Source organism: Rhea pennata, chromosome 2 (genome assembly GCF_028389875.1).
Source record: "Rhea pennata isolate bPtePen1 chromosome 2, bPtePen1.pri, whole genome shotgun sequence".
NCBI classification, from domain to species: Eukaryota; Metazoa; Chordata; class Aves; order Rheiformes; family Rheidae; genus Rhea; species Rhea pennata.
Genome location: NC_084664.1, coordinates 67,395,382 through 67,422,676, shown reverse-complemented (window position 1 = coordinate 67,422,676; position 27,295 = coordinate 67,395,382). Strand labels below are relative to the sequence as shown.

Here is a 27,295-nt window from a genome sequence, read left to right as displayed (position 1 = left end):
ATATATGGAGCAATTTATCAAGAGATTTGCAGATAGTGTTGGCGAAATTATTTATAACATTGAGTTGAGAACTATTTTACAAAAATACTCTGTTCATGCTATCTTGCTGTGTACTTTTTTTAACAAGCATTGAGAGTAATTAAGTTAATATAAATTTTGGAAGAAATTCAGTCTAAGTTAAGAACAACATGATGGGGTACACAGGTGGAGGCATGCACCTGCTGGTGGGTATGTTTCCATGCATGCACATGTGATTAAAAATCAGCTTTTTTTATCCTAATAAAAATAACTTTTTCAAGTTGCTCAGATTTTTAGGCAAGTAAAAACTATCTTGACTGAAAAATACCAAGACAGTGATTCTGTTCCCATTCTTCATACCTTGTAATCTCTGTATTTTTAGATCAGGACAGGTAGACTTTGTTCTTAGTGTAAGTGGACTCTGGAGATGAGGCTGAACCTAAAAGAGAAGAAAAGATGATTCAATCTGAGTTTGACCCTGGAAGTGCAGGAAAAAGGCAAAGACATGACTGGAAATACTTACTAGAGAGAGAAGTAGACATATCTACTGTGATCTTGGAGTTCTTAGCATACAATGTTAAAGCAGATATTAACTAGAAACAGAAGATCATTTAAATTGAATGATCACTTTACTAGTACTTCAAGATTCCTTATGTTCTTTAAAGTTTACTTCGGTTTTGTATGTCTGATTTCATGTATAGAATTCCACATTAAAGAGTGACTGCCTATAGAAGTTAATGATTTTACAAACCATTTGAGATTTTGCTGAAATTTTTCTAAAGATCTGTGCTTATACTAGTCTGTAACATTTTCAAGTTAAATAGGTTGCCTTGGGGTAGAGTAATGTTGAAATAAGCACAATCATGTATTGTAACATGTGTAGAATACCTTTCCCCCCTAAGCCTGCCCTCTGCCACTTGCCTTCCCTCCTTCCCTCGCTCCATCCATGCACCCTGAAGATATTAAGGTCAGTGAAATATGAATAATGACTTTTTTTACAGCTAAACCTGTAAGTCTAAAAACCTACTTAAAAGCTCAGTCCTGTAAGTTCAGTGCCTTAAACTCAGTGCAAGAAGTGCTCAGAATTTTTTTCCTAGTCAGGTAGAAATATTTAAATGTGTAGTTAAAGCCTCAAGTTACTGTAATGGGAATCAAAGTAGAAGAGTTGCACATGGTTAACATCTTGGATAGTTTGATCTGAGAATGCTTAATCTAGCCAACTATGAACTTGAGATCAAACCACAAATACATGTAATTATTTCTGCTGGACTTGTAAATCTAGAAAGGGTCAAGGGTTGAAATTAAAGTATTAAATATGCAATACCATATTCTCTATTTTTTGTTAAATAACTTGTGCAATGAAATGTGGTGTTGCATCTCAGCCTTCAGAGTAGAATCTTTTCAGTGAAATTATTTGCTTGCAGTTGACATAGAAGTAGAATCTTGTGAAAAAATTCATTCCAATTAACAATTGTCATTATATAACTTTAGAATTGTTTGTTCACTTAATTTTTCCTCCAAAAAAGGTGGAATATAAACCTAACTTTATTTCCTCCAGCATATAAAAATAGTACCAAAAGAAAGTGCAACTTCAGTTTGGTAAAAGGAGAATTTATTAAAAGTTGATTTCTTAGATATTCAAAAATACTTTTTTTTTTTTTTTTTTTGGCTGCAAAATGATTTCAGGATATGCTGTAGAATTGAATGGAATTAATGTCTAAGTACCAGTAAGTAATGAACAAATGAGGAAAACTATTTTTCCTCTTAGCACGTTTGCAAGTTTCAATGCATAGTCATAGTGAAATGCTTGTAAGTTCAGTTTAACATAAAGTGACTATATAATTTAAAGGCTGCTTCAGTGTAATCAGCTGCAGTAGTGTTGAGTGAATGGCAGTATTTACAGAAGAGTAATTTTCATTCTTAGGATTGTCCATCTTAATTTTTTTAGGTCTTAGAAATATATTTTCATGAACTCAACTTTTCTGCATGTTATGCTCTATTTTACTTGTTTATCATACTCAGTTTTTCTGTAGCCAGGAGCTCCTTCCTGGCTCCTTCTGTAGCTCCCTCTCCATCATCCCTCTGTGATTCAGGAGCAAAAAGAGAGATTTTAAATGGCTGATCTCTGTTTTAGAGCCTTTGGAGATAAACAAAAAGATTCCCAGTTGCTTCAGAGGATTCTGCATCAGTGCTATAGGTCCATCACCATTTCCTTCCTATACTGGTAGCTGTCTCTCGCTCCCTACACGTGCTTAGCAGTTACTTGATGAACTCGTGTGTATCACTCATAAGTTTACTTCCATCTCTCACTAACCATAACTGTGCAAATGGTACAGGCCACCCTATCATGACGACAGGCCATATTGGAAACCCCCCACAAGTGGAGAGGACAACAATTTACGATATATCCAAGAACAGAACCAGAAGAATTTAGGAGGAGTCCCAAGTATGGTGTATCAAGATAAACTCATGACGACACTCTGAAAGTCATCTTCATTTCACCTGCCATCTTAGACGATCATTACATTCCATGGTCATTGTCTGTCTGCAGTGTGTTCTGTGCATTGTGCATAATGTGTGTGTCTTTGTATGTCCATCCTTGTTTGGTGTTCATGGACATTCTTGGTAAAAGTATTTGCCGTATTTTTATAAGAAATCTTGAAAAACCTGTGAAAACTGATCAGAATTCTTGGTGCCTCAAGATCAGAAATACTGGGGGATTTGCATTCTACCATACTTTTTCAATCTGATGTGACTGTCTGCTTGCTGTAGAGGATCAGCCATGCATGTCTTAATTGTTTCTTATCTTCCTGTTTCTTTTGAGTTAAATTAATAGATGAATTTTGAGAAACTTCATTTTTGTAGTTGATATGTAAATAGGAGATTGGAGGGAGGGAAATTCATAATTCAAATTGGCAATTAAAATGGTTCATGGACAAAGAGCACATGTCGAGGTAGTCATAGGTTTGAGTTTCTTTAATTTTTGTTTTCTTAAGGAAAATTAAGAGGTGCTTGCATAACTTCAAAAAAAAAAAACTATAGGGAAAACACTATAAAAACACTAAAATATGTAGAGTATGTCTATTACGTTTTAGACTTGCTAATCATTTCCCTGAAACCATACCTGCTGCTATAAATTGTAAGAATGTTGAAAATGAATCCTTGCTAAAAGGGTGCTGTTGTCATCTTGTCATTTTTAATGTGATTATGGATGTGAACTACACAATTTCCTAAAACTACCTTCTGAAAACTTTTCTCTGAGAGAATTCAAAAAAGAGTTCACAATCAGTACACTACAAGAGGAAAATGATCCAGTGAAATAGCTCTATTTTTTTAAGCTAGACTTTTGCAAAGTTGAATGTATATTTTACAAACCTAGGTCTTTTAATAGGCTTGACTGATATTTTGATCACTTGCCTATCTTTTTGAATTTGGGAATCATAGTGCCATCTTCATTCATGCTTTTTGTTTTAATTTGGCCTTAACATCTGTGGTCTCTCTGCAGCTGTTGGAATCAATAAATCTTTTATTTGGGAGACTTTAGAATAAAGTAGTTTTAAACTTGATGAATGTACATTTATAAATGAGTATAACCCTGAATTTTTTCAGAGCAGATTTGATGGTATATAACTTTTTGTAAAATACTTGTTTACAAATGTTATCTTAAATATTTGTTTTAATCTTTGCTGTATGTGCTAAGTACAAATAAAAATTCTCAACCTTCTTGTTCTGGTTATGATGCATTATTTATTTTTGAAAGACTTTGAGGGAGGGTTGGTAGATACAATACACTGCTGCATTTGTTCCTATTTTCCCCTGGAATCAGTAATGCTGTGTGAGATCAGCATTTTCAGTGCAGTCAGGGCGGGGGAGGTATGATACAGTAATTGGCACTTTCACACCTCAGTGCACAGAGTAACTCTAAGGTGGGCAGTCACAGAGGCTGACTTCAATCTCATGAGGCTAGTCTTCCTCTTTTTCATCAACACTGTATTTAGGGGAAAGGAGAAGGAGAAACTCTTTATAGAAAACTGTGTAGAAAACTCAGTTTAAGTGGAGAATTGTTGCTTCATGATTTACACACCTATGCTCATAGTATAGTGTTGTCCTTGTCTAACTTCATTTGCTTCTGTGTGGTTTGTTCTCAGTGTTCATGTGTTTTATCTATGACTTGGTTTGTTGCTGAAGAAGCACTGAATGAGTGGTGTCCCTGACAGATTTCAAGAAAAAACAGCACAAGGCTGGTCTTTAAATGTTAACAGTCTTTAAATGTTAAAATGCCTCATGCAGGAGGTCTGCACACAAGTGAAGACTATCCTGTGGGACTTCTGTGTTCTGCAGTTTTTGCATGTCACCTCGGGGGAAATGTATGTCTTACTGCTTCTCTGGAGAAGAAGCTCATGCACTTCCCACTCCCTTCTTACTTTTTTCTTCTGCATCCTCTTTGTGGTCTGAAGATATCTGTACCAGCAATGTCATCGAGTGATCAGCTAGGTAAGAACAGATCAATTTCTCTGTCTTTCCTTGCTCTGCTCATAGTTGACTTCTAGTAGCAAATTGGGCTGGGATGCGATTGGGAGAAGAGGACAGTTTTTTTCCTTTCTTTTTTAATCTGTTTCCACTCTAAACCTGGCATTGCTCTGCCTCATGCAGCTTACATCACCTGAACAGTGATGTGTATGGATACCTCTGCAGCGAGACTGATGGTGCAAATAACTTGCTTTAAATTTAAAAGCTTACTTTGTTTTTTTGTAAAATTAGCACACTTCTTACTTAGAAAATAGGTTTTTTTAAAGGACTACTATGGGCATTGTGATATTAGAAATGCAATTTGGTTTTTGAAGCAAGGCAGAACACTTCACAGCTGAAAACCAGTTTACATAGGGAGAAGGGGAAAGAGGGGAAAGATGGCAATCACTTGGTTAATTTAGATGTTAACTGTAGTGCCTTTTGTTTAAATTTAAAATACCAAGAAATCAATCTCTTTGATATGTCAGTATCACATCTCTGCTGTGTAAGAATTTTTCCATCGTCTTAAGTTATTTTAACTAAGAGTTTCCATGCAGAAATGCCACGCTATTTTTACTTGCTGTAGAAGAGCATGTTATACCACTATTGTCTCATCATAGAAATCAACCCATTCCGTATGTATTTTACATATACATGGAAGCTGCTTTAAAAGAAAACCTTGCATACTCCCTGAAGGAAGTATCACTTTCTCAATTAAATGGAATATGTTCTTACGAGTGCCCATTGAACTGTTTGTGCAAACTTTCCCCACCCAATTCTGAAGTCCGTTCATTGTATAAGTCTGAAATCTTTTTACAAGTCTGGCATATGCTGAGAAATTTTTGGAGTCTGATTACAGGTGATAAACGCTATCCTTGCTTCAGCTAAAAGATTTTTTTTTTTCGTTGGGGGTTATGAGTAAAGTGCCAGGTATCTGAGCAATTACACTGATAGGAAGTCTGGTGAATAACAGACTTCATTCTGTGTGCTTGATACACTTTGTGAATTGCTTGATACATCTTACAGAGGCAGCAGTTTGTGCAGCAGTTGGTGCAGAAGGTGCGCAGGAAGATGCAAGAAGGCATCTTTGTTTCTGATCTTTGTAGTGCCCGCTTCCACGAACATGTTCATAACACACTGCAAAGCACATTCACCTGTAGCTGTTGGAGTTGCTGCATCAGCTATGTCAGAAGCTTCAACCCAGACAGACCCTCTGACAGCAGATGCACCTCTGCAGGTCTCAGGCTGCAGGGAGTACTTGGGGCCTCTTCAGAAGGCCTGGACAGCTCTCCTGCAGGAGGTGTGCTGTTGACAAATTGTGTTGTTAGGTAAAGGAGTTGTGGGAAGAAGTCAGCAGACTATGAAGCATCAGTGAAGATGAGCAGGGCATTCTCGGAGACTGTACTGCTCTGGGAGTTCCATTCCCCTGCAGGAAGGTGTTGCTGGAGGACTCTGTGCTGAGTGAGACAGTACATCACAACATTGTAGAAGAAGGCTGGAAACTGGTCACTTCCTGTAGATGGAGAAAGGCCCCAACTCCTCCTGAAGAATTGCGCTTGCAGTTGAAGAACTGGTTTAGTGCCTTCCAGGATGAGGAGGAGCTGGGCGTGGCTTCAAGAGAAGCAACTGGGCCGACAGACCCTGTGCCTTGCAGGAGCACTCGAAGTGACGAGTGGTTGTTGTGGGTGACTCCATGCTGCAGGGGACGGAGGCACCTATCTGCTGACCTGACCTCCTATCTGAAGAGGTTTGCTGCTTGCCAGGAGCTCATATACAAGAAGTCATCTGAAGACTGCCAAGGCACCTCCACAAATCAGACTGCTACCCTCTACTGCTCTTTTAAGTGGGTGCTAATGATACTAAGGGCAACTTAGAAACAATCAAGCAGAATTTCAGAGCTCTGAGCAGGTGGTCAAGGGTCTGGGAGCCCAGGCAATCATCTTAATCCTGCCAATGAGAGGGAAGAATAGGAGAAAGAGTAGACGGATTTTCCAAGTTCACAACTAGCTGTGCCACTGGTGGTGGCAGCAGGGTTCTGGTTTCTGTGATCATGGGACGCTGTCTGAAGATCAACAACTGCTGGGGAGAGATGGGATGCACCTTACTAAGCGAGACAGATGTGTCTTTGCCAACAGGTTGGCCAGCTTGGTAAAGAGAGTTTTAAACTAGGAAGGATGGGGGAAAGGGAGAGTTATAAAGGCAGAGTAGTCAACAAAACACAGCTGAAGTTGTGAGGCTTCTAGAGGGCCTCCATGCAGCTGGGGATGTGCATATGAGACATGGCTATGGGGGATCCCCTTGCACTGCTCCTGGAAAACCTGCAAGCACGACTACCTCTATGAAATGCTTGTACACCAATGTGTGCAGCATGAGGAATAAACAGGAGGAACTGGAGATCTATGTATGGTCATAGGGCCATGATCTCATTGTAGTCACAGAGACATGGTGGGATGGCTTGCATGACTGGAATGTTGTCATGGATGGCTATGTGCTTTTTAGGAAAGACAGGCCAGGGAGGAGAGGTGGTGGAGTTGCTCTTTATGTGAGAGAACAACTGGAATGCATCGAGCTCTGCTTACAGGTGGATGAAGAAGGAGTAGAAAGCTTATGGGTGAAGATCAAAGGGCAGGCTAACATGGGGGACACTGCAGTGGGTGTCTACTGCGGGCCACCTCACCAGGAAGAGAAAGTCAATGTGACCTTCTACAGGCAGCTGGAAGTAACCTTACGGCCACAGGCTCTGGTTTTCATGGGAGACTTCAGCCACCCTGACGTCTGCTGGAGGAACAACATAGCTAGGCACAAACAGTCCACGAGACTCCTGCAGTGCATCGATGATAACTTTTTGACATGTGGCCAATGAGAAGGGATGTCTTGCTGGACCTTGTCCTAACCAACAAAGAAGGACTGGTTAGAGATATGAAGGTTGGGGGCAGCCTTGGCTGCAGTGACCACGAGATGGTGGAGTTCAGGATCCTGTGTAGAGAAAACAAGGCAACAGGCAGGATTGTAACCCTTGGCCTCTTCAGGGACCTACTTGCAGAAATCCCATGAGTTACGGCTCCAGAAGGAAGGAGAGTGAGAGAACTGGCTAGTATTCAAGCATCACTTCCTCGAAGCTCAAGAGTGGTGCATCCCAAGAAGAAAGAAGTGCAGCAAAAGGGGCAGGAGACCTGCATGGATGAGCAACGAGCTCCTGGCACAACTCAGACAGGAGAAGAAAGTCCACAGAATGTGGAAGAGGGGACAGGCTACTGGGGAGAATTACAGGAATGCAATCAGAGTATGTAGAGATGCGACAGGGAGGGCTAAGGCCCATTTGGAACCGAGTCTGGCAAGGGATGTCAAGGACAACAGGAAGGACTTCTTTAAATCCAATGGTAGCAAGAGGAAGACTAGGGAAAATGCGGGCCCCCTACTGAATGGGGTTGGTGCCGTGATGATGAAGGCTACAGAGAAGGCAGAATTAGTGAATGCCTTCTTTGCTTCAGTCTTCACTGCTAAGGACAGCCCTCAAAAACCCCAGAGCCTGGATGTGAGGCAGAAAGTCTGGAGAAAGGCAGACTTTCCTGTGGTTAAGGAGGCTAGGATTAGAGACCTTCTGGGCAAGCTTGACGTCCACAAATCTGTGGGCCCCGATGGGGTGCACCCACGGGTACTGAGGGAGCTGGTGGATGTTGTTGCTAGGCCTCTCTCCATCATCTTGGAAAGGTCCTGGAGAACTGGAGAGGTGCCTGAGGACTAGAAGAAAGACAGCATCACTCCAGTCTTCAAAAAGGGCAAGAAGGAGGACCCAGGCAACTATAGGCTGGTCAGCCTCACCTCCATCCCTGGAAAGGTGATGGAAGAGCTCATTCTGGATGTTGTCTCCAGTCATATAGAGCAAAAGAAGGTGATCAAGAGTAGTCAGCATGGAATCACCCAGGGGAAATCCTGCTTAACCAATCTGATAGCCTTCTATGATGGAATGAGTGGCTGGGTAGATGAGGGGAGAGAAGTGGATGTTGTGTACCTTGACTTCAGGAAGGCTTTTGATACTGTCTCTCATAACATCTTCCTAGATAAGCTCAGGAAGTGTGGGCTAGGTGAGTGGACAGTGAGGTGGATTGAGAACTGGCTGAAAGGCTGGGCTCAGAGGGTAGTCATCAGTGCGGAGTCTAGTTGGAGGCCTGTAACTAGTGGAGTTCCCCAGGGCTCAGTACTAGGGCTAGTCTTGTTCAACTTCTTCATCAATGACCTGGACAAAGGGATGGAGTGCATCCTCAGCAAGTTTGCTAATGGTATCAGCTGCTCCTCCCACCATTCAGAGAGACCTGGGCAGGCTAGAGAGCTGGGTGGAGAGGAACATCCTGAGGTTCAACAAGGGCAAGTGCAGGGTCCTGCACCTAGGGAAAAATAACTCCATGCACCAGTACAGGTTGGGTGCTGACCTTTTGGAGAGCAGCTCTGCCGAGAAGGACCTGGGAGTGCTGGTGGATGACAGATTGACCATGAGCCAGCAATGTGCCCTTGTGGCCCGGAAGGCCAATGGTCTGCTGGGGTGCCTTAGGAAGAGTGTTGCCAGCAAGTGGAGGGAGGTGATCCTGCTCCTCTACTCAGCCCTGGGGAGGCCTCATCTGGAGGACTGAGTCCAGTTCTGGGCTGCCCTGTACAAGAAAGACCTGGAGCTACTGGAGAGAGTCCAGCGTAGGGCTACAAAGATGATCAGAGGGCTGGAGCATCTGCCCTATGAGGGAATGCTGTGAGAGCTGGGCCTCTTCAGCCTGGGGAAGAGAAGACTGAGGGGGAGGATCTTATCTATGTGTATAAGCATCTGAAGGAAGGGAGTCAGAGAAGGGGCTAAACTTTTCTTAGTTGTCCCGTGTGACAGAACAAGAGGCAGTTGAGAAAAACTGAACGACAAGAAGTTCCACCTGAATGTGGGGAGGAATTTCTTCCCTGTGAGAGTGACAGAGCCCTGGAAGAGGTTGCCCAGAGAGGTTGTGGAGTCTCCTTCTCTGGAGATCTTCAAGGCCCTCCTGGCTGCAACCCTGTCTAACATGCTCTAAATGACCCTGCAGAGCAAGGAGGTTGGACTGGATGATCTCCAGAGGTCCCTTCCAACCTTACCCATTCTGTGATTCTATGATCTTGGCTGAGGGTATTTTCTGATCCATTCTGTGCATGCCTTCCCCAAACCGTTTAGAAAGCTGGAGACCAGTTCTTCCTCAACATAGCTCAGAGTCATCTTTCTGCTTTGTGTACTCTGTTTTACAGTAGGGTTATTTCTGGACAATAATAATTCTAATGCTGTATACTCTCCCCAGGAACTGGTGGGAGAATTGCACAGCTGACAATACCACATCTGTAACCTGAATGAAATACACCACTTCTGAGCCCCAGCATGTGGAGCCCTCTAGCACGTAGACTAATGACTAATGTTACAGGTAGCATTGTCACTTTCAGTGAATTATTTTAGCATGGGCTTTTTCTTCAAACATCGGTTTTCCGCTACTTGTACTGTAGCTGATGTGAGTCATAGGCAAAGGGAACAGAGGCAGCATTTTTTGTAATGCATTTTCAAAGCTGGCTATCAGGGTTTGCACACTTCAGGAGAAGAATCAAGTCTTTCCAAAATACTCATTAGTGAACCAGCATGCAATTTGACCAAAACCGGCATTAACTTCTCACATTACAGACACAAACAAAGCATATATTCAGACCTTCTGAAGTAAAATGTCCCATCTTTTTCCTCTCATTCTGAGTGAGTGCTGCAGAAGGTCTTCCTTTAGCCTGCGAGAGAGAGAAGAGATTGTTTACAAGAAATTTTGAAAATGGATCTTCTACTGCTGAAAAGGAGTGAGCACTTCTTAAGACTGGAAAAAATGAAGATAAATACATTGCTCGCTTCTCAGTTGTCAAAGCTGGCTAGATGAGGCCTTCAGAGCCTAGGGAGCAAGACAGTTCAGTGCTGCAGTCATCTGTTTTCAAAGGAAATTGTCCACCAATCATTCCAGCTTGTGTATCAAGCGGACAGGCTAATACTACCTAGATTGAAGGAGGGAAGTTTCAACACATATCCATCCTCTGGAAAGACTGTTGGTGTTCTTCGAAGCGATAAGTGGTTTTTTCTTTACTCTGTGGAAAAGGAGAGTTGAGTAGAAAAGTATTACAGGAGAGTGTTGTCATTGCAGGCCTAAGCAAAAGATTACTAATAGCAGTCAATGAGATTGTTCCAGCCAGAGCTGCTACAGACCAACTAGCATTAACAGATGGAAATCTTTTGAATCTCAGATTGCGTGTGTTATACTTTGAAGAGAGACTGATCCACAGGATCCTAGCTTCTTTAAGACTGTTCTAGCCAAGAATCTTACAGAACCATCCTGAACTAGCATTTTGTTGGTTAAGCCCCTGCATCTTAATCACATTTGTGCTGCACTGTGAGGATCAAGATTTTGAATCATTTCAAAAAGAGTTTGTTCTGTACTTTACAGTCAAGTTGCAAGTGCATGGAAAAAGGCAGTGTTGTTACGCATGTGCTTAGCTTTTAGCATGGAAGGGCCCACAGGGAAAATGGTTTTTTTTCAGCAGGCACCAGACAAACATATATAGAAAGATACAGCTTTTGTACCGAACCAATCCTAGTCTAAAGTAGGTAGGAAGAAACATCTTGTGAAGGGAAGGGGCAGACCACACCTTTCTATCTGGCATCTCTCGCAATACGGTGCAGAGATGTGAGTGATAATGAGAATGACCTTGATATTCCTCTTCAGTTGTTTTCCAGGTACTGTTGTACTCTGAGGTATGTACTATATACTTCTATGTACTTCTCTATGCTTCCGTCCAGAGTGCATGTGCTCTGCTTCTCTTGTTGCCACTGCGCTTACAAAAACAGGTAAAAACTCAGTTCAGCTGGAGTTCCTCCCTTGATACGAGTCACTCCGAGTAGGCTAAAATCAGCTTGCTTTCTACTTACTAATGGCTATTTCATGTCTGTTCTTTAAAGCAAAACAAATTATTTTTTGAATAGCTGGTTTCATGAGCGTTAATCTGAATGTAGTTGTAAAGTTCCCAAATCATGCAATCTCTATGCACTCTCCACTGCAAATATTAGTAAGCTGCTATAGAAAATGTATGAATATGTTCCATAACAACTTTTCTGTTGCTTTTAATTTCAGCATGTAATAAGTTCAGTTCTGTACTGGAAAAAAAGATGTATTTTTTAAAATACCACAATATTTCCCATCTTTTTTTTTTTTTTTTTTTTTTTTTTTTTTTTTTTTTTTACAGTATATTGGAGGACTTGACATAGAGGAAAGATGGGTGGGGACAGGTTGTTTCATCTGTCTGATATCTTAGACCTAATGTTATTTCTTTACTGTGTGTTTCTGGAGTAATATTTTTTCGTGACTCTGGGAGTCTGTTGCACTCAGCGTGGCAGCAGCTCATCTTCCGTGATTTGTTGCATAGATATTTTCAGAAGAAATCCAGCTCATTTTTTGTCTAGCAAAAGAAACATTTATAATGCCTGCCTTGGTCATCACACTTTCTGAGAGCTGAGGAACCAGTTTTCGAATTTAAAAATAATATAAATTTTGAGCTAAGGCTACTGAAGAACCAGAAGATGTACCCCTAGAATTCTGTTTTTAAATTGCCACCACAAATCTACGTGCATGTTTGAGCCTTATGTTTTTCATACTTGCTGCCTTCCAAATCTATAATGTCTTTTTTCCCTTTTTGTTAGTAGTAATATGGCCTACAGTTTTAAACTATCAGACATCAAAACCTGCAGCTTCTCAAATCAAAGATGAAAGCATTTATTGAACTACAGGAAGAACAGATGTTTCACCTAAGAACAGTTTAGAAAGCCTGTAGTTCCTGGATTAACAATGTTGTATGTTGAAGCCAAGATAAAAACCAAGATTTTTTTCTTTTTTGAATGAGGCAATGAAGAATATCTCTTCATTCCTGCCTCCTGGAAAAAAAAAAAAAAGGGGGGGGGGAAAAAAAGGAGCCACACCTACTTCATTGTAGGAAGTACTGATCTAATGCAACTTAAACTCCATATAATAATCTACTAGCTATATTCTATTTTCCTTATTAAACCAATAATGATCTATAGTAGTCTCAATGGCTTGTCTACTATTATCAATTTCTGCTATTTTGAGAACCTTAGGGAAGTAGAGGTATAAAGTATTACTGCTTCTCCAATACTTTCTAAGTTGTGTAAGAGCATTAACAATGACCTCAGTACCTAAGCAGACGACAAAGTAACTGTGTTCTTTTTCATCTCCAGAGGCCAAAACTTTGAATCTTGAGGCTGTGCTGGGAGGCAACAGGTTCCAGCACAGTGTTTCCCGTCAGTGAGTACAAGAATTAGACAGAAAGGAGGGAAGAGCACTCAGGAAGAGAAAAAAAAAAAAAAAAAAACAGGCCAGGGAAAGAACAAGCTTGAGAGGAAGGGATAGGGGGAGAGACATTTTACAGCAGAGCATGCGGTAGGAGGAAGCAGAAAAGAAAAGCAATAGAGGCTGTTAGAAACTCTGAAAGGAGAACAGGAATGAAGGAGGGGAGCTTTCGTACTTTAATGTCTGTCTTCAGCACCTGGAGCTCACCGGGCTGGTAAGCACAGCTGATTTGAAGCAAGGCTTCAAAGAACTTGAAAGTAAAACTGATCACTTTTGTGAAAATTTTGAGTGTAGAAGGGCCTCTTTTGTTCTCAGACATTCATTTTAAAATTCTGCTGTTATGTTCAGTGGGTCACTCTCTTGTTCAGAATTTCCAGTGTAAGAAAAGTTTGAAAATTGATTTTAAATTAAAAGTTTCTTGCTATAATTCAGATCAGTTTCCCAAGTGTTGCAAGAAAAGGAGGGCACAGCTGGTTGCAAGTTTGTAAATGAGAACTTTCTTGCTGTGCTGAGTGATTGATTTTTGTATTTTTGCCTGTTGATACTTTCTCCTAAGCAAACAAGTGAAAAGTTCTGTCTGGCCTTGAAAAGAGTTTTTACTTACTGTATATTGTACCTGGCTTTGCTGGTAATGTGGTAAAAGGCCAAAAACCTGTAGCCTAAACTGAAGTTTTTCTTGTGGCAGTAGTGCTAGATACATTTGTACTAGACTTGAAAGTCCTGGCAAGTCACTGAAAATTCAGAAAATCATGTGCTTCTTTGTAGGATGCTAGACAAATTATGAATCTGAATAATAAGAAAGCATGAAATTTCTATGATTTGATCTATTTATTGAAAATTTTTTCGTGGAATTTCAGCTCGGTATGGTTAAAGATAAAAAGGAGATCTTAAAAAATGGGAGCATATTGTTAAGGAAAGCTAAATCCAGTGAACTTTAAGGCTAAGGTGATTTCTCCTTTGCCGTCCACTAGATGTGAGGCTGCTGTAGTTCCTGGTTTCCATAAACGTGGACAGCACAGACAGCCTGATACACGTATATGTCCACAGAGAACAGTAACGACTCCAGTTAAATGAGAAGATGGGGCAAACCAGCCAAGCAGTTTGCTTATGTGTTACTGGTCCCTTTCATCCCCACTCCTCTCTGCTTTCCTATGCTTGTTCTTCCTTGATCCACACCAATTTTCCCTTTCTCTTCCCTTGTCTCCTTCCAGATGACCGAGCTGCTCCGACTTTGGTCCAAGTTGTGCTGAGTCCATAACCAAATTTCCCAAGACTATCTTGGTAATTTGAATCTTATGTGGCATTATTGATGCAGTTTCCTCAAAGATCCTTAATATTCCCATGCAGCTCTTTGAGAGGTTGGACATTTCTTGTGTAAATCCTCTTTAATGACCTGGGAAATCCGGTCGTTCTTCATGGTACTTTCTTTAACATTTGTTAGCTGTTCGCGCTTTCATCTCTTACATCTAGGAATTTCTCACGTCCTCATGTTCTGTTATGGTGACCAAAGCTCAGGGTGAGGACTGCTTCTCTGCCTGCACGCCCTACTAAGTATGTGATACTGAGGAGGGGAGAAAGAGTGGGAAGTGCTTAGCTCAGGGACCTGAATTACTTAATGGGTTAGATGGTAATAAAGGCAGTAGCTTGAGTTAGGAACCTCTTGATCAGCTGCAGGCTGTCTTGGAGGCCTAAGTTCCTTAGTTTGTTTTTGCTCGTATTTTAACCTGAATTAGTTTCCTTTCATTAGCCACCTTGATTTGCTTTATTTCCCAAACAGTCATGCATTGTCTGCATGTGACTAAATGGGGAAAGTAGGACTAACTTGGGGGGGAATTTTGTCTGCCTTAGAAAATTTTGCATCTGCCTTTCAGAGTTTTTCTCATTTGCAAGGGCATCTGGGACAGTGAATTCTTTTTTTGACAGGTGATTAAATATCATTAGCTGTCATTGTTATTAATTAAAAACATTTGTAAATGAAGAAAAGCAAGTTTAGTTTCCCGGTAGGCATATTTTGCATGATAGTTTTGCAAGGCAGTATTTTATTTAATGATCATTGTGTAGATAAGGTGAAATCTGTGAGAACAATGGCTTTGTTGTGCTTGGATTTGTTTCTTGGTGTTTTATTAGAACATGGTTTGCCGCAGGCTCTGTTGTTCTTGTAGAGGATTCCAGATTAACTGCTGGATCCTCTCCTGCTTCAAAACTTAGTTCAACATCTTGTCATGGAGGAAATTGCTGCATGTACTTAAATATCTCCCACAGAAGAAAGTCTCCCCACTCTCATCACCATTGCAGACACCTCTCATCTTTTCTCTTGGCACTTTCTCCTTCCTTCCAAGATTTGTTTGGCTGGCTGTGAGAAGGCTGCTGGCTGCTGCTCTGCTTCTAGAGTGCAAGGAAGAAATGGCTTTCTAAGGCATCCCTAGGGATTGGTTGGGTCCCTTAAACTTCACCAGCAAGAGGGAGCTTCCTTGTCCTTCTGAAATTGAGGCAATTGGGCCAGGTCTTCTGTCATCTGTTAGTATTAGGACAGAGCACAGAAGTAATAGTACCATCAGGCTTCATTTTACTTCTCACAGTTGAAGAAGCCAGCAAGAAAAATAGCTTTTATCACCATGAAAGAGGTCTTTTCCTCATCCACCTTTATTTAGGAACACTCATTGCTTCTTAGCTGCAAACTGAAACTTTATTCTCTTTTGTAAGCAGTCCTTCTTCCATGGTTTGTATTCCTTTCATATGTACCACTGGATCCTTTCAAAGTCTCTTATGCCTGCTGTTTTTGGCAATCAGTTAGTCCTTACACAAAACACCACCTTCTTCCTACCCTCCTCATTTCCTTTTAATTGCTATTCACAAGGAAGTTTCCAGTGTATTGCAAAATAGGTGTGCTCTATCACTTTGCATGCTCTAGCAGCACACTGGATGTGAAAGATTCTTAAGAAAATTAAAATAAGTATGGCTAAAATTCAGGATTAGGTTGTGGTAGTGGGTAAAATGTCTCCTATTAGGGAGTGAAGTGAGTGGGGAATCCTGCCAACACCTGCAGTGTGAATGTGAGCTATTGAAAGCTGCAAAAGTCACCAAGTCAGTCTTGCTTTGAGCTGTGGCTGTGGAGAGGGTAGAGAGGGGTTTTGGAGATATTTTTTTTTCTTTTTTTTTCTTTTTTTCTTTTCTTTTTTTCTTTTTCTTTTTCTCTTCTTTTTCTTTTTTTTTTCTCTTTCTTTTTCTTTTTTTTTGAGGTTCCAGGACTTTTAAACACTAAAAACTGCAATGGTTCAGGGTGGAAGCAATGTTCAAATCAAGGGATCAAAGGTGGATGTGAGACTTGTTGAGGGCCATCTAAAAAATAATCACACTCACATCTAGAGACCTGTTGGGGGTTTTTTTAACAGTAGTTCAGCTGTATTAGGGAGGGTCTAAGCTCAATGCAAAGGCATTCAAGGGGCACAGTGGTTGGAAGCTGCTTTCTGCTCTTGCCCCACAGCCCCGCAAGGAGGCAAGCAAAGGGAAACTCACCATGAGCTTTCTAAGTATAACTTTAAAAAGATGGGAGAAGCCTACAGGAAGGGGACATTGGCAGGGTGCAGGAGTAGGCCTACTCTGGGACACAGGTGAGAGATGTTTATGCAGGTCTACCCAGTTACATTCTGCAGGAAAATGAGAATGGTAGCTGTGAGGATGGTGTAAAAAGAATTATTAAAGATCTGTATCACCCCTACCTAAGATTACAAACATACTATCATTCTTTCTGGTCTGCATCCTAAATCTTTTCACACCCTAAAATCATAATCCATTTGCAACTTACTGTCTCATCCATTAAAAACTTGGTGCAAGAGGACCCCCCATTTTGGTGTAATCTACTTCCTGGTTCAGGTTGTAGAGGGGGAAGAAACCTGGCCAGATTAGAAAAGAATTTGTTGTTCTTGAGGATCATGAGCTGAATAAGTCAACAACCTCATGCAATTCAGGAAAAAGCAAATGTCCTGTTTATACAAACAGGAATAGACCCCATAGGACATAGGAAGGGACCCTTCCTCTTTGCCATGCATTTGTAAGGCCTTAGTAGGAATGATGTGCATAGTTCTGTGCACCAAATTTCAGAGGCAGACTGTCAGTGTGCAGAAGGGGAAGCAAGAACAATCAGGGCTCTAGAAAATGTGTGACCTGTGAGAAACAACTGAATAATTTAGAGCTTTTCAAGTCTGGAGAAAAGGTTGAAGGGAGATATGAAAACAGATTTTAAAAAATACAGATTTTCTGTAGCAAGAAATAATCTGTTCCCTGTGATGGATGGGACAGGAAATAACAGGTTTAAATTGCAGTAAAAGAGATTTAGAAAACAGAAAAAAATTAGTAAGTGTAGGGATGATGAAACACTGAATAGATTGTTCAGGGAGGTCACGATGTCTTTGCTAGTGAAGGTTTTCAAAATAAAATTCAGTCAACCTGCTGGGGTAACACAAGCCTGCTTAGTCCTATTTTGAAGGGGCAGGTGGATATTTAAGACTTCTGAATTCCGCCCCCCCCCCCCCCCCGGCTTTTTCCATATTTTTCTATGATTCCCTAGTGTTGTATGTGTGAGTTGTACACTAGAGAGCCATGACTTGGTAAGGCAGCATGTGTGTGGAGCATATGAAATGTAAAAATGTTAACTGGAAATAGCTTTTGAAACAACTGATGAGTATAATGCTGGGATAGAGGGCTAATAATGGAAATAAAATTCAAAAATTTGAAAAAGTAATCAGATGATGTATATTAATTGCCCTATTCCTTAATATGCTGCCTTTTTGGTCAGAAGAAAACAATTACGAGAGTTTGAGGCTAAAGGCAATGCCAAGTGTCTTCTGGATGTTGATTGGCTTTGTTGAAAGTTGAGCCTGGATCCTTGGGAGTACTTTGACAGAGGGAGGGACAGAGAAGGAAGAAATGGTCTCTTCCTTTAGAGAATAGGCTGTAGGGCACTGTGTCTTTTCTCTTGAAAGACAAGAGTAAGCTATATAGGAAGCAGTTGGAGCTTGTTGAGAAAACTAGAGAAATAAACGAGGAAATCTGCAGGGTAGTCCCCTGACTTAAAAAGTAAAATAAAGATGAAACATTGGCATACTGGGAGGTCTGAAATCAAATAGGACAGAAAAGCTCAAAACTGATACCTGCCCATCTGTGCACGTAGTTTGAGAGAATAACTTGATGTCTGCAGAACAAATATGAAATGTGGAGGGCTTAGGACGTGCCCAGAATGTTGCTCATTGACATGATTTATTCCCGGAGATGGGCTGGGGAGGATACACGAGCCCAACATCCGTTCAGGTAAGCCAAGTAGAAACAAGCAGTAGAAAAAAGAGTTAATAGCAGAAAGATGCATTGGGGGGGGGGGAAATCTGAAGCATCTAGGTTTAAAATGATGAAGAATAGAAAAATACCCTGGAAAAATGTGTAGCACCACTGCCAAAAAGTGATATCATCTTGTAGAAACTGCACTGAGATATCAGGATGCCTCATGCCCCTAAATTAAATAGTGCAGCAAATGGGAATTTGGATCACTCGTGAAATTTTTGTTTGGGTAATGCCAGTTTTTCTAGTAGACTGGATCTGAAGCTGCTCCCAGCCCAGTCTCTGATTGTGCAGTGACTTGTCAGTCTAATAATACTGCATTTCTATATCCCAGACCTCCTGGGAAGGAGGGAGGGTGGGAGGGTGAAAGTCTTCCTCACCATGACCCCATATCTGTCAGACATGCAAAAGATAGCTGAGCATGAGATGAGTTTGCCTCAATATCTGTCAGTTACTGTCAACCCCAGAAGAGTGCACATAACTGCATCCTTTCAGCTAGGCCAGTAATTTCCAGGAGAAGTTTCACGTCATAGTGCACTGGCTAAGCATTGACATCCTGGCTAGAGCTTTGCAACTAACTGTCCTCGAGGATTTCAGCGCATGTCTGAACATGAGCTTTTCAGGCCCAGCTCTAATTATTGAAATATTGATCTTTCTGCCTTTTGCATGGCATGAGCGCTCCTGTTATGATAGTCAAGAAGTACATCTAGAGAATTTGGTGCATGTTCTCCCTCATGCCAAAGCTGATTTGGCTCGTTCAGTTGCTCAGGTTATATATTTAGCCTGTTTTAGTGCAGAAGCTACCTCATGTCCACAGCAATCTGAGGATTCTTGGTGTAAGAATTTGATGGGATTTCAGTAATTGTAAAAAGACTGGTCAAAAACCTGCTAACCAAAATATTTACCAGCTTTCCAGCAGGTGAAATTAAGGCAACTCTCAAGCATATGGTTCCTAACCATAAGATGGTTTTACAGTGAGTTTTGTGTCTTGAAAAGTGTTGAATCATAGACTGAAAAAAGGATGTGCTGAGGCTGCAGCCTGGGATTGTTCTTACTTCCAATATGGGCTTTAATTGTGTGAACAAAACTAGCTATTCTCTCGGTCAAATAATGTCTCCTCAACCCAAACAGCTCAAAGGGAGCGTACAGGGGAGCGCTTGCAACTAGTGTGCAATCTGATGAGCCTGTGCCACTTTTCCCCAGGAGGCACTCTCTTGATTCGATTGTAACAGTGAAGATGTAGAGCAGTTTCAAAAGACAGACCAGTCCTGGATTATCTGAGTTCACCATAGCTGTCCCTCATGGATCTGACCTCTGTTGGTGTTGTTTCCTTAAGGAAAATGTGGCACGAGTAGTGCCTTTATTGGCAGTCCAGGCTGTGTGCTGGGAGCCTGCCAAGATTAACATACTGTCTGCCTCCTGCCTTCAAGTAACTGACATCAAAGTCCTATTCAGTCACTGCCCAGACCGAAACCTCAAGTTGTCAGAAGAAGGTACTACGAAGGCTGTGGTTATTTAATGATGTACTAAGATGTATGCTTCCTTGTATTTTTGGAAATGATACAGACATGTTTATTTGAAAATGACTAGTTAATTTTGCTTTCTGTCAGTAAATAACCTGCAGAGAACATATGTAGCAATTAGCTAGCAATGATTTATTCATTGTTCCTTTAATTGAAAAAAAAAAAAAAGCCTGAAAACCCATGCAAGTGAAGATTTTTCAAATGCATAGGAGATTTTTATATTTTTGGAATCAATTGATTTGCTGCAGCTGCTACAATACTATAGAATAACTTAGAACAGTGTAAAAATTGTAAACACTCCATTGAGAAAAAGCACATTTGTTATGTGCAATAGCTATGTAAAGTTTTCACAATCTTTTTTGGTTGCGAGCATGGAAAAAAAATAACATTTTTAGACATTCATCATCATTTCAAATAATAAATTGAAATAGTGTCAGTTAAAATTACTGAAGAAAGTTGACAGCGTCACTTGACACCCTTGAATTACAGATGATGAATTAAAATTTTAATCTATCTCCATTTCTTCATGTATTATAGACTGACAATAGTTAATCTTATAAATCAACATATGCAAAAAAAAAAGTGCTAGCACAAGCATGATTCCTTTTGGCCAAGTGCTATTTTGTATGTTGTTGTCTGTAAAACTGTTTCTTTTCAAAGGAATCTTTCTCCATTTTTGCCAAGTCACAAAATTTTCATAGAGCCTTTGCAGCACTACATTGGAGGCTCAGGCTTTCTTAGGAATGTGAAGTTATTCTGGGACTATCCTTGGTCTGTTCTTTTGACGATTTCATGTTACAAGAATCATTGTTTGTTCCTTGACCACTTTCCTCTTCTAGGTGAAGCGGCAAAATCCTACAGAGCAAATCTTGATGTTGAGAATCGTATATCATAACTCATTTAGAATTTAACTCAGTGTTGTAAGAGTCTAGCAGAGATTGCGTTGTGTGTGAAATGAAAATGAATTCAGATATTAAGGTCAAGCCAAGCAAGAAGGAAGCATCCCGACTAATCTGAGCTGAATTTATTTTGTAGCTATCCCTTGAACAACAGTGATCTGCATCCGTTCAACATTGAGGAGAACGGTGGAGCACCTTATACCACGAAAATGCCTGCAAGGCACCATCACCACCACCGTCACCACCACCACCACCCTAACTATGGTGCCCTTGCTCCTGACAGCAAAGAACTTCTTTCTGGAGTTCCAAATCCAAACAGTAAGTCTAGTCCAATGAATATCATTTCAGTAATCATGCTACTTTCAGGTTTGTCTTAGGCAAGGAGACAAAGGAAAGGAAACATTGGGAATTTCAGTTTTTCTCAGTGAAGAACGTATTTCCTATTATTTCTTTCTAGTTCTGTCGAATGTGCAAATGAATCACGATTTTCAATTTCTTGGCTTTGCTGTGGTGTTGTAGGGTATGATGCTGGGTTTGTGTTCCGCAGCTGGACAAGTACCTGGTCCATCACAGACACTGAGCATCTAGCCCAGGCTATTTTTCATTGTTACTGTTTATTGGTATATAGAGTCGTCTGCCATTGTCTTTTGCTAATCTGCCCAGCTTGCCTTCAGCCCCTGTTGTTTGGCTCTGATGGTTGCTTTCTTCGTGTCTGAGCGCAGATGGCAGGAGCTATGGAGCCCTGGACAAACAGCATCTTGCCGTCCATCTTGGCACACAGGTCCAAAGCTACAAAGGAGGAGTAACCGAAGGAAACTTAGACCAAGGTTGGTGTCCAGTCCAGCATGGACAGATTTTTTTTTGGCTCTTTAAGAAAACTTCCGCAGATTCCCTAGATTTTAATAAGAGGAACAAAAGATACATTGCCATCCACAGGCTGCCCTGGATTTCAGGACTCAGCTCAAAGATTAAAAGCTCAGAAGCATCTGAAAAACACTGTTAAAAGAATTGTTTAATATTGGCAACATGCAGAGATTTTTATCAGAAGTGTTGTTTTCGTCCCTAGAGGCCTGTTACCTTTTATGCTGATGCTCTTCCTTCTTCGGTCAGGTGGTGTTTTCCTCCATACTGCAGAGAAAGGACTTGCTTTTCTGCGCTGTTTTGGTTGCAGTGTTTGCTACTACCTTAGTTCACAGGAGTGGCAAGGGTTCCTGCTCAGCCTCAGCCACCACAACTGGAGTGCACCATGTTACTCTGTGCAGAAATCCTTGGCATGTAGGAAGCAAAGAGGAGATAAACCTCCTGAAGCAGCTTGAGGAGTTCGGATATAAGGCTCTACGCCTGAGCATGTATAGAGTTTTTTAAAGGCATATAGTTTGACTAAATATTGGCATGTTTGCTTAGGAACTGAAAGAGAAACAGTCCTGATGTTGAACAATCCTATTTCTTGTTCTCTAGATTTAAAATCTCTACTGCAATGCATGAGATGCTGAGACTGTGTAAGAATTTTATAAGATGGGCAAAACAAGGAATCATCTATTAATTTCATAGAATGATAGAATCAGTAAGGTTGGAAGGGACCTCTGGAGATCATCCAGTCCAGGGTCACCTACTGCATGTTAGTCAGGGCTGCATCCAGGCAGGCCTTGAAGATCTCCAGAGAAGGAGACTCCACAACCTTTCTGGGCAACCTGGTCCAGTGCTCTGTCACTCTCACAGTGAACAAATTCCGCCTCATGTTCAGGCGGAACTTCCTGTGCTTCAATTTCTGCCCATTGCCTCTTGTCCTGTCACACGGGACAACTGAGAAGAGTTTGTCCCTGTCCCCTTGACACCCTCCCTTCAGATACTTATACATATTGATTAGATCTACCCTCAGTCTTCTCTTCCCCAGGCTGAAGAGGCCCAGCTCTCACAGCTGTTCCTCATAGGGCAGGTGCTGCAGCCCTCTGATCATCTTTGTAGCCCTACACTGGGCTCTCTCCAGCAGCTCCATGTCTCTCTTGTTCTGGGGAGCCCAGAACTGCAAACAGCACTGAAGATGAGGCCTCCCTAGGGCTGAGTAGAGGGGAAGGATCACCTCCCTCCACCTGCTGGCAACACTGGCCTATAGTTGCCTGGGTCCTCCTTCTTGCCCTTTTTGAAGACTGGAGTGACATTGTCTTTCTTCTAGTCCTCAGGCACCTCTCCAGTTCTCCAGGACCTTTCCAAGATGATGGAGAGCGGCCTAGCAACAACATCCACCAGCTCCCTCAGTACCCGTGGGTGCACCCCATCGGGGCCCACAGATTTGTGGGCGTCAAGCTTGCCCAGAAGGTCTCTAATCCTAGCCTCCTCAACCACAGGAAAGTCTGCCTTTCTCCAGACTTTCTGCCTCACATCCAGGCTCTGGGGTTTTTGAGGGCTGTCCTTAGCAGTGAAGACTGAAGCAAAGAAGGCATTCACTAATTCTGCCTTCTCTGTAGCCTTCATCATCACGGCACCGACCCCATTCAGTAGGGGGCCCACATTTTCCCTAGTCTTCCTCTTGCTACCATTGGATTTAAAGAAGTCCTTCCTGTTGTCCTTGACATCCCTTGCCAGACTCGGTTCCAAATGGGCCTTAGCCCTCCCTGTCGCATCTCTACATACTCTGATTGCATTCCTGTAATTCTCCCCAGTAGCCTGTCCCCTCTTCCACATTCTGTGGACTTTCTTCTCCTGTCTGAGTTTTGCCAGGAGCTCGTTGCTCATCCATGCAGGTCTCCTGCCCCTTTTGCTTGCACTTTTTTCTCCTTCTCACCATTCTTGAGCTTCGAGGAAGCGATGCTTGAATACTAGCCAGCTCTCCTGGACCCCCCTTCCTTCTGGAGCCTTAACCCGTGAGATTCCTCCAAGCAGGTCTCTGAAGAGCCCAAAGTCCGCTCTCCTGAAGTCCAGGGTTTCAATCCTGCTTGTTGCCTTACTTCTTTCCTGCCGGATCCTGAACTCCACCATCTCGTGGTCACTGCAGCCAAGGCTGCCCCCAACCTTCACATCTCTAACCAGTCCCTCTCTGTTGGTAAGGACAGGGTCCAGCAGGACACCCTTCCTCGTAGGCTCCTCCACTGTTTGTAACAAGAAGTTATCATCGATGCACTGCAGGAGCCTCCTGGACTGTTTGTGCCTTGCTGTGTAGTCCTTCCAGCAGATGTCAGAGTGGTTGAAGTTCCCCATGAGAACCAGGGCCTGTGATCGTGAGGCTACTTCCAGCTATCTGTAGAAGGCTTCATTGACTTCCTCTTCCTGGTGAGGTGGCCTGTAGTAGGCACAATAGTGTCCCCCATGTTGGCCTGCCCTTTGATCTTCACCCATAAGCTCTCAGCTGCCTCCTCCTCCTCCTCCACCCCTAGGCAGAGCTCGATGCATTCCAGTTGTTCTCTCACCTAAAGAGCAACCCCACCACCTTGCCTTCCCGGCCTGTCTTTACTAAAAAGCATGTAGCCATCCGTGATAGCATTCCAGTCACGTGAGTTATCCCACCATGTCTCTGTGATTGCAATGAGATCATGGCTCTGGGACCACACACAGATCTCCAGTTCCTTCTGTTTGTTCCCCATGCTGCATGCATCAGTGTACAAGCATTTCAGAGAGGTAGTCATGCCTGCAGGTTTTCCAGGAAGGGTATGGGGATGTCCCCCATGGCCATGTCCTAAATGCACATCCCCAGCTGCATGCACCCATTGGAGGCCCCCCAACCCAACTTGTGTTTTGTTGTCTACCCTGTCTGTATGACACTCTCCCTTCCTACCTAGTTTAAGCTCTCTTTACCAGGCTGGCCAACCTGTTGGCAAAGGCAAATGTGCCCTTCTTGGTGAGGTGCATCCCATCTCTTCCCACCAGTTGTTGATCTTCAAACCATGTTCCATGGTCATAGAATCCAAAACCCTGTTGCCAACACCAGCGGTGTAGCCAGTTGTTGATTTGGAAAATTTTCCTACTCCTCCTCCCATACCTCCCCCTAATCAGCAGGACCGATGAGAAGACCATCTGGGCTCCCAGACCCTTGACCACCATGCCCAAAGCCCTGAAGTCTTCCCTGATTGTCTCTAGTTTGTTCTCCGTCTCGTTAGCACCCACGTGAAAGAACAGCAGAGGGTAGTAGTCTGATGAGTGAGCAAGCCTTGGTAGCCTTTCAGACACATCTTGTAACCTTGCCCCCAGCAGGCAGCAGACCTCTCCAGAGGAGAGGTCAGGGTTTTTTTTGTTGTCCAGTTTCTGCTTTTATAACTGTAAATCACCCTGAAGTAGGCATACATTATGGAAGTTTTCAGTGTAGGTAGTTAAGTCTGATAGCTTTCAAATTCCTGAAACCAGGTTTTGTAAAGGAAAGTACTGGTTGATCTTTACTGCAGGCTGTCCTACCTCAGCAGCAATGTGCAGGCATCTACTTGCAGATACACTTTAAGCAGACTTTGCTTCACAAAACCAGAAGTATTATTTTTATTTTCCTTCCCAAGGAGAGGGAAGAAGCAGTTTTAAGGAGGGAAACTCAAGAGACAAAATGCAAGGTATCATAGATTTTTAAATAAGTACTCCTTAGAAGCAGTATGAATTCTTTGCTGGGGTTTTAAAGGAAGTTACTCCCTTAGGAGCAACCTCCAGTCAGTCTAATGCTCTTTGCTGTGTTTAATTTATTGTATGCTCTATGACAGCATATCTGCACATGTAGCAATAGTATACTGTGAAGTCTGGAGTGATGAAATAGGAGTACCACAAGCACAGAGTACCAGAGCATGATGTTGCCAGCAGAGGCCCATGATGGGTTACTCTTGCATCATCTGCAGGTATTCACACACTTACCTCAGTCTTAAACACCAGCATTGGACAGGTGCATGTCACAGGAGTTCCCATGCGGTAGCTGCTAGCAAACTTACTCTGGCTGTTTACATGCAAAATCAAAGACTAGACCCATCTTCCAAAAAAAGTCAGTCCTTTCAAATGCAAAGGAGAGTGTCTGTTCCTCTGGCTGCAAAGGATCACTGAAAGGAGAACTTGCTGTTCCCTTTCCCACTGTGGTGCCAGACATATTATCCCATGGCTCTGGTGCCAGGCAGCATCACTGCGAGGGAAATTTGGCCATGTTATGTGACACTGATAACAGGATTGTTTGTGGGAGACAGCTGAGTGTCTGCAAAAACAGGCTACTGCTTGTTTGGCAAACCTGAGCTGGAAAGCCCTGTCCAGACTGTTAGCACGGTGACCTCTCCAGCGTGACAAGTTGGCCTGTATTTTTCTTTCTTAAATCTTGGGTGAAACCTTTCAGTTAGAAACGGCTCTGGTCAGAGCCAGCTTTGCTGCTGCTGAACATGCCTTTGCTCTCCTTGGCAGCTCCAAGCCATAGGCAGGTAGGAGCTGGGGGAGCTATCTCCTTCAGGAATAGCTTTCTTGGGAGACCTACCTGCCCTCGCTGACTTTGGCACTAGTGCTGTAGGATGGTGATTGTGTGACACCAGTGAAAGGCCGCAGTAGATCTGCTACTACCAGGGGCTGATGATCAGGCCAAATCACAAATGGGGCAGCAGAAGCAGGAGTCTTGGGGTGAATAAACAGCCTGATTTAGCATTCTGTAAAGCTGAATAGAGGAACTGTAAGGCTGCTTAGAGAGGGTGGATTTTGGTTTGGGCCCTCTATCAGGAACGTAACAACACTATCCGTAGGCAGAAGGATAAAAGGAAAAATATTTGTACCTCTGATGTGCAACACACTGTCTCCATAGATGAACTCCCTTTAATAATCAGAAGATGATTAAAGAAGCAAGAGTAAAATATCTAATATTGTGTGTTTATTCTAGCTCTGTATTTCCTCTTAGACTGAACTCTTCAATATAGGTGACTCATCAGGTTAGAAAAGTATAAGGACAAAAATCAGGTGTAATTCTGTTTGTATCCAGTGTTTGTTATCTGGAAGGTGAAACATCAGTCTGTTAAGTCTGCAGTTAGCCAGTTGGAGTGAGGAGTTTTGGGGAAAAAAAAAAGCAGTGTGATAACTGAGAGGAATTCCTTGCGGTATCTCCTTTTCTTGTTCTCAGGATGCTGCATGTCCGTTATGCATGAGGATGGTAAGACTTGGTTGTTGATGTAAGTTCTTTTACATCTAAAACCCAATACTCCTCTCACACAGTGTGTCACAGCCTCTCCAATCTGTTGAGCTGTTGCTTTACTCTGAAAGCAACTTTGCCAATGAAGACATGTTCTTTTGTGTAGTGCAAGCAGTGTGTATTCCTGTAGATATATTTACCTTTATTTCCACTTTGTTTGCTTGAGGTTGGTTCATGCTCTGACTTTGCATTTGTTTCAATATTCGATTAGGGAACAGGGAATGAGTGCTGGTTCCAGACGTGCCCCAATGCCACTAGCACAGAGTGATTTCAACCTCTCTAAGGAAACCCGAAAAGATGCTGATACCTCCTGAGTGCAGGTTGTGGTGTCAGCATACTGACAGTATCTGTCTGGTTTGTTTTGATTACTGAGAATCCCATGCACATGTCTGCTAGCTGGCTTCTCTTAATAAAAGTACTGCCCTGTGGCAGGTCATCACCTGATCCACCAATGACCTATGGCTGGTCAGATACAAAAAAATAATTTCCCTTCAAAAGGTAGTCCTCAGT

At 42.2% G+C, this 27,295-nt stretch overlaps 1 protein-coding gene and 1 long non-coding RNA gene across 9 annotated transcripts in view; one reads left to right on the top strand and one right to left on the bottom strand.

Annotated features, from left to right (window-relative positions):
• Window positions 1-27,295, top strand: part of EPB41L4B (erythrocyte membrane protein band 4.1 like 4B) — a 179,147-nt gene that overhangs the window by 86,736 nt on the left and 65,116 nt on the right. For 7 of the 8 annotated variants that reach the window (XM_062569650.1, XM_062569648.1, XM_062569649.1 and 4 more), the window contains 2 exons: window positions 20,804-20,985; window positions 21,390-21,494. In XM_062569650.1, the coding sequence (XP_062425634.1) occupies window positions 20,804-20,985; window positions 21,390-21,494 (287 nt within the window). Of the gene's footprint in view, window positions 1-2,354; window positions 3,634-20,803; window positions 20,986-21,389; window positions 21,495-27,295 lie in introns of those variants that run through there. The other variant, XM_062569654.1, reaches the window with a different exon arrangement.
• Window positions 403-25,625, bottom strand: LOC134137111 (uncharacterized). The gene is made up of 3 exons (XR_009957626.1): window positions 25,489-25,625; window positions 10,230-10,299; window positions 403-457 (listed from the first exon to the last, which is right to left on the bottom strand). It is a non-coding gene; the product is annotated as an uncharacterized LOC134137111 (long non-coding RNA).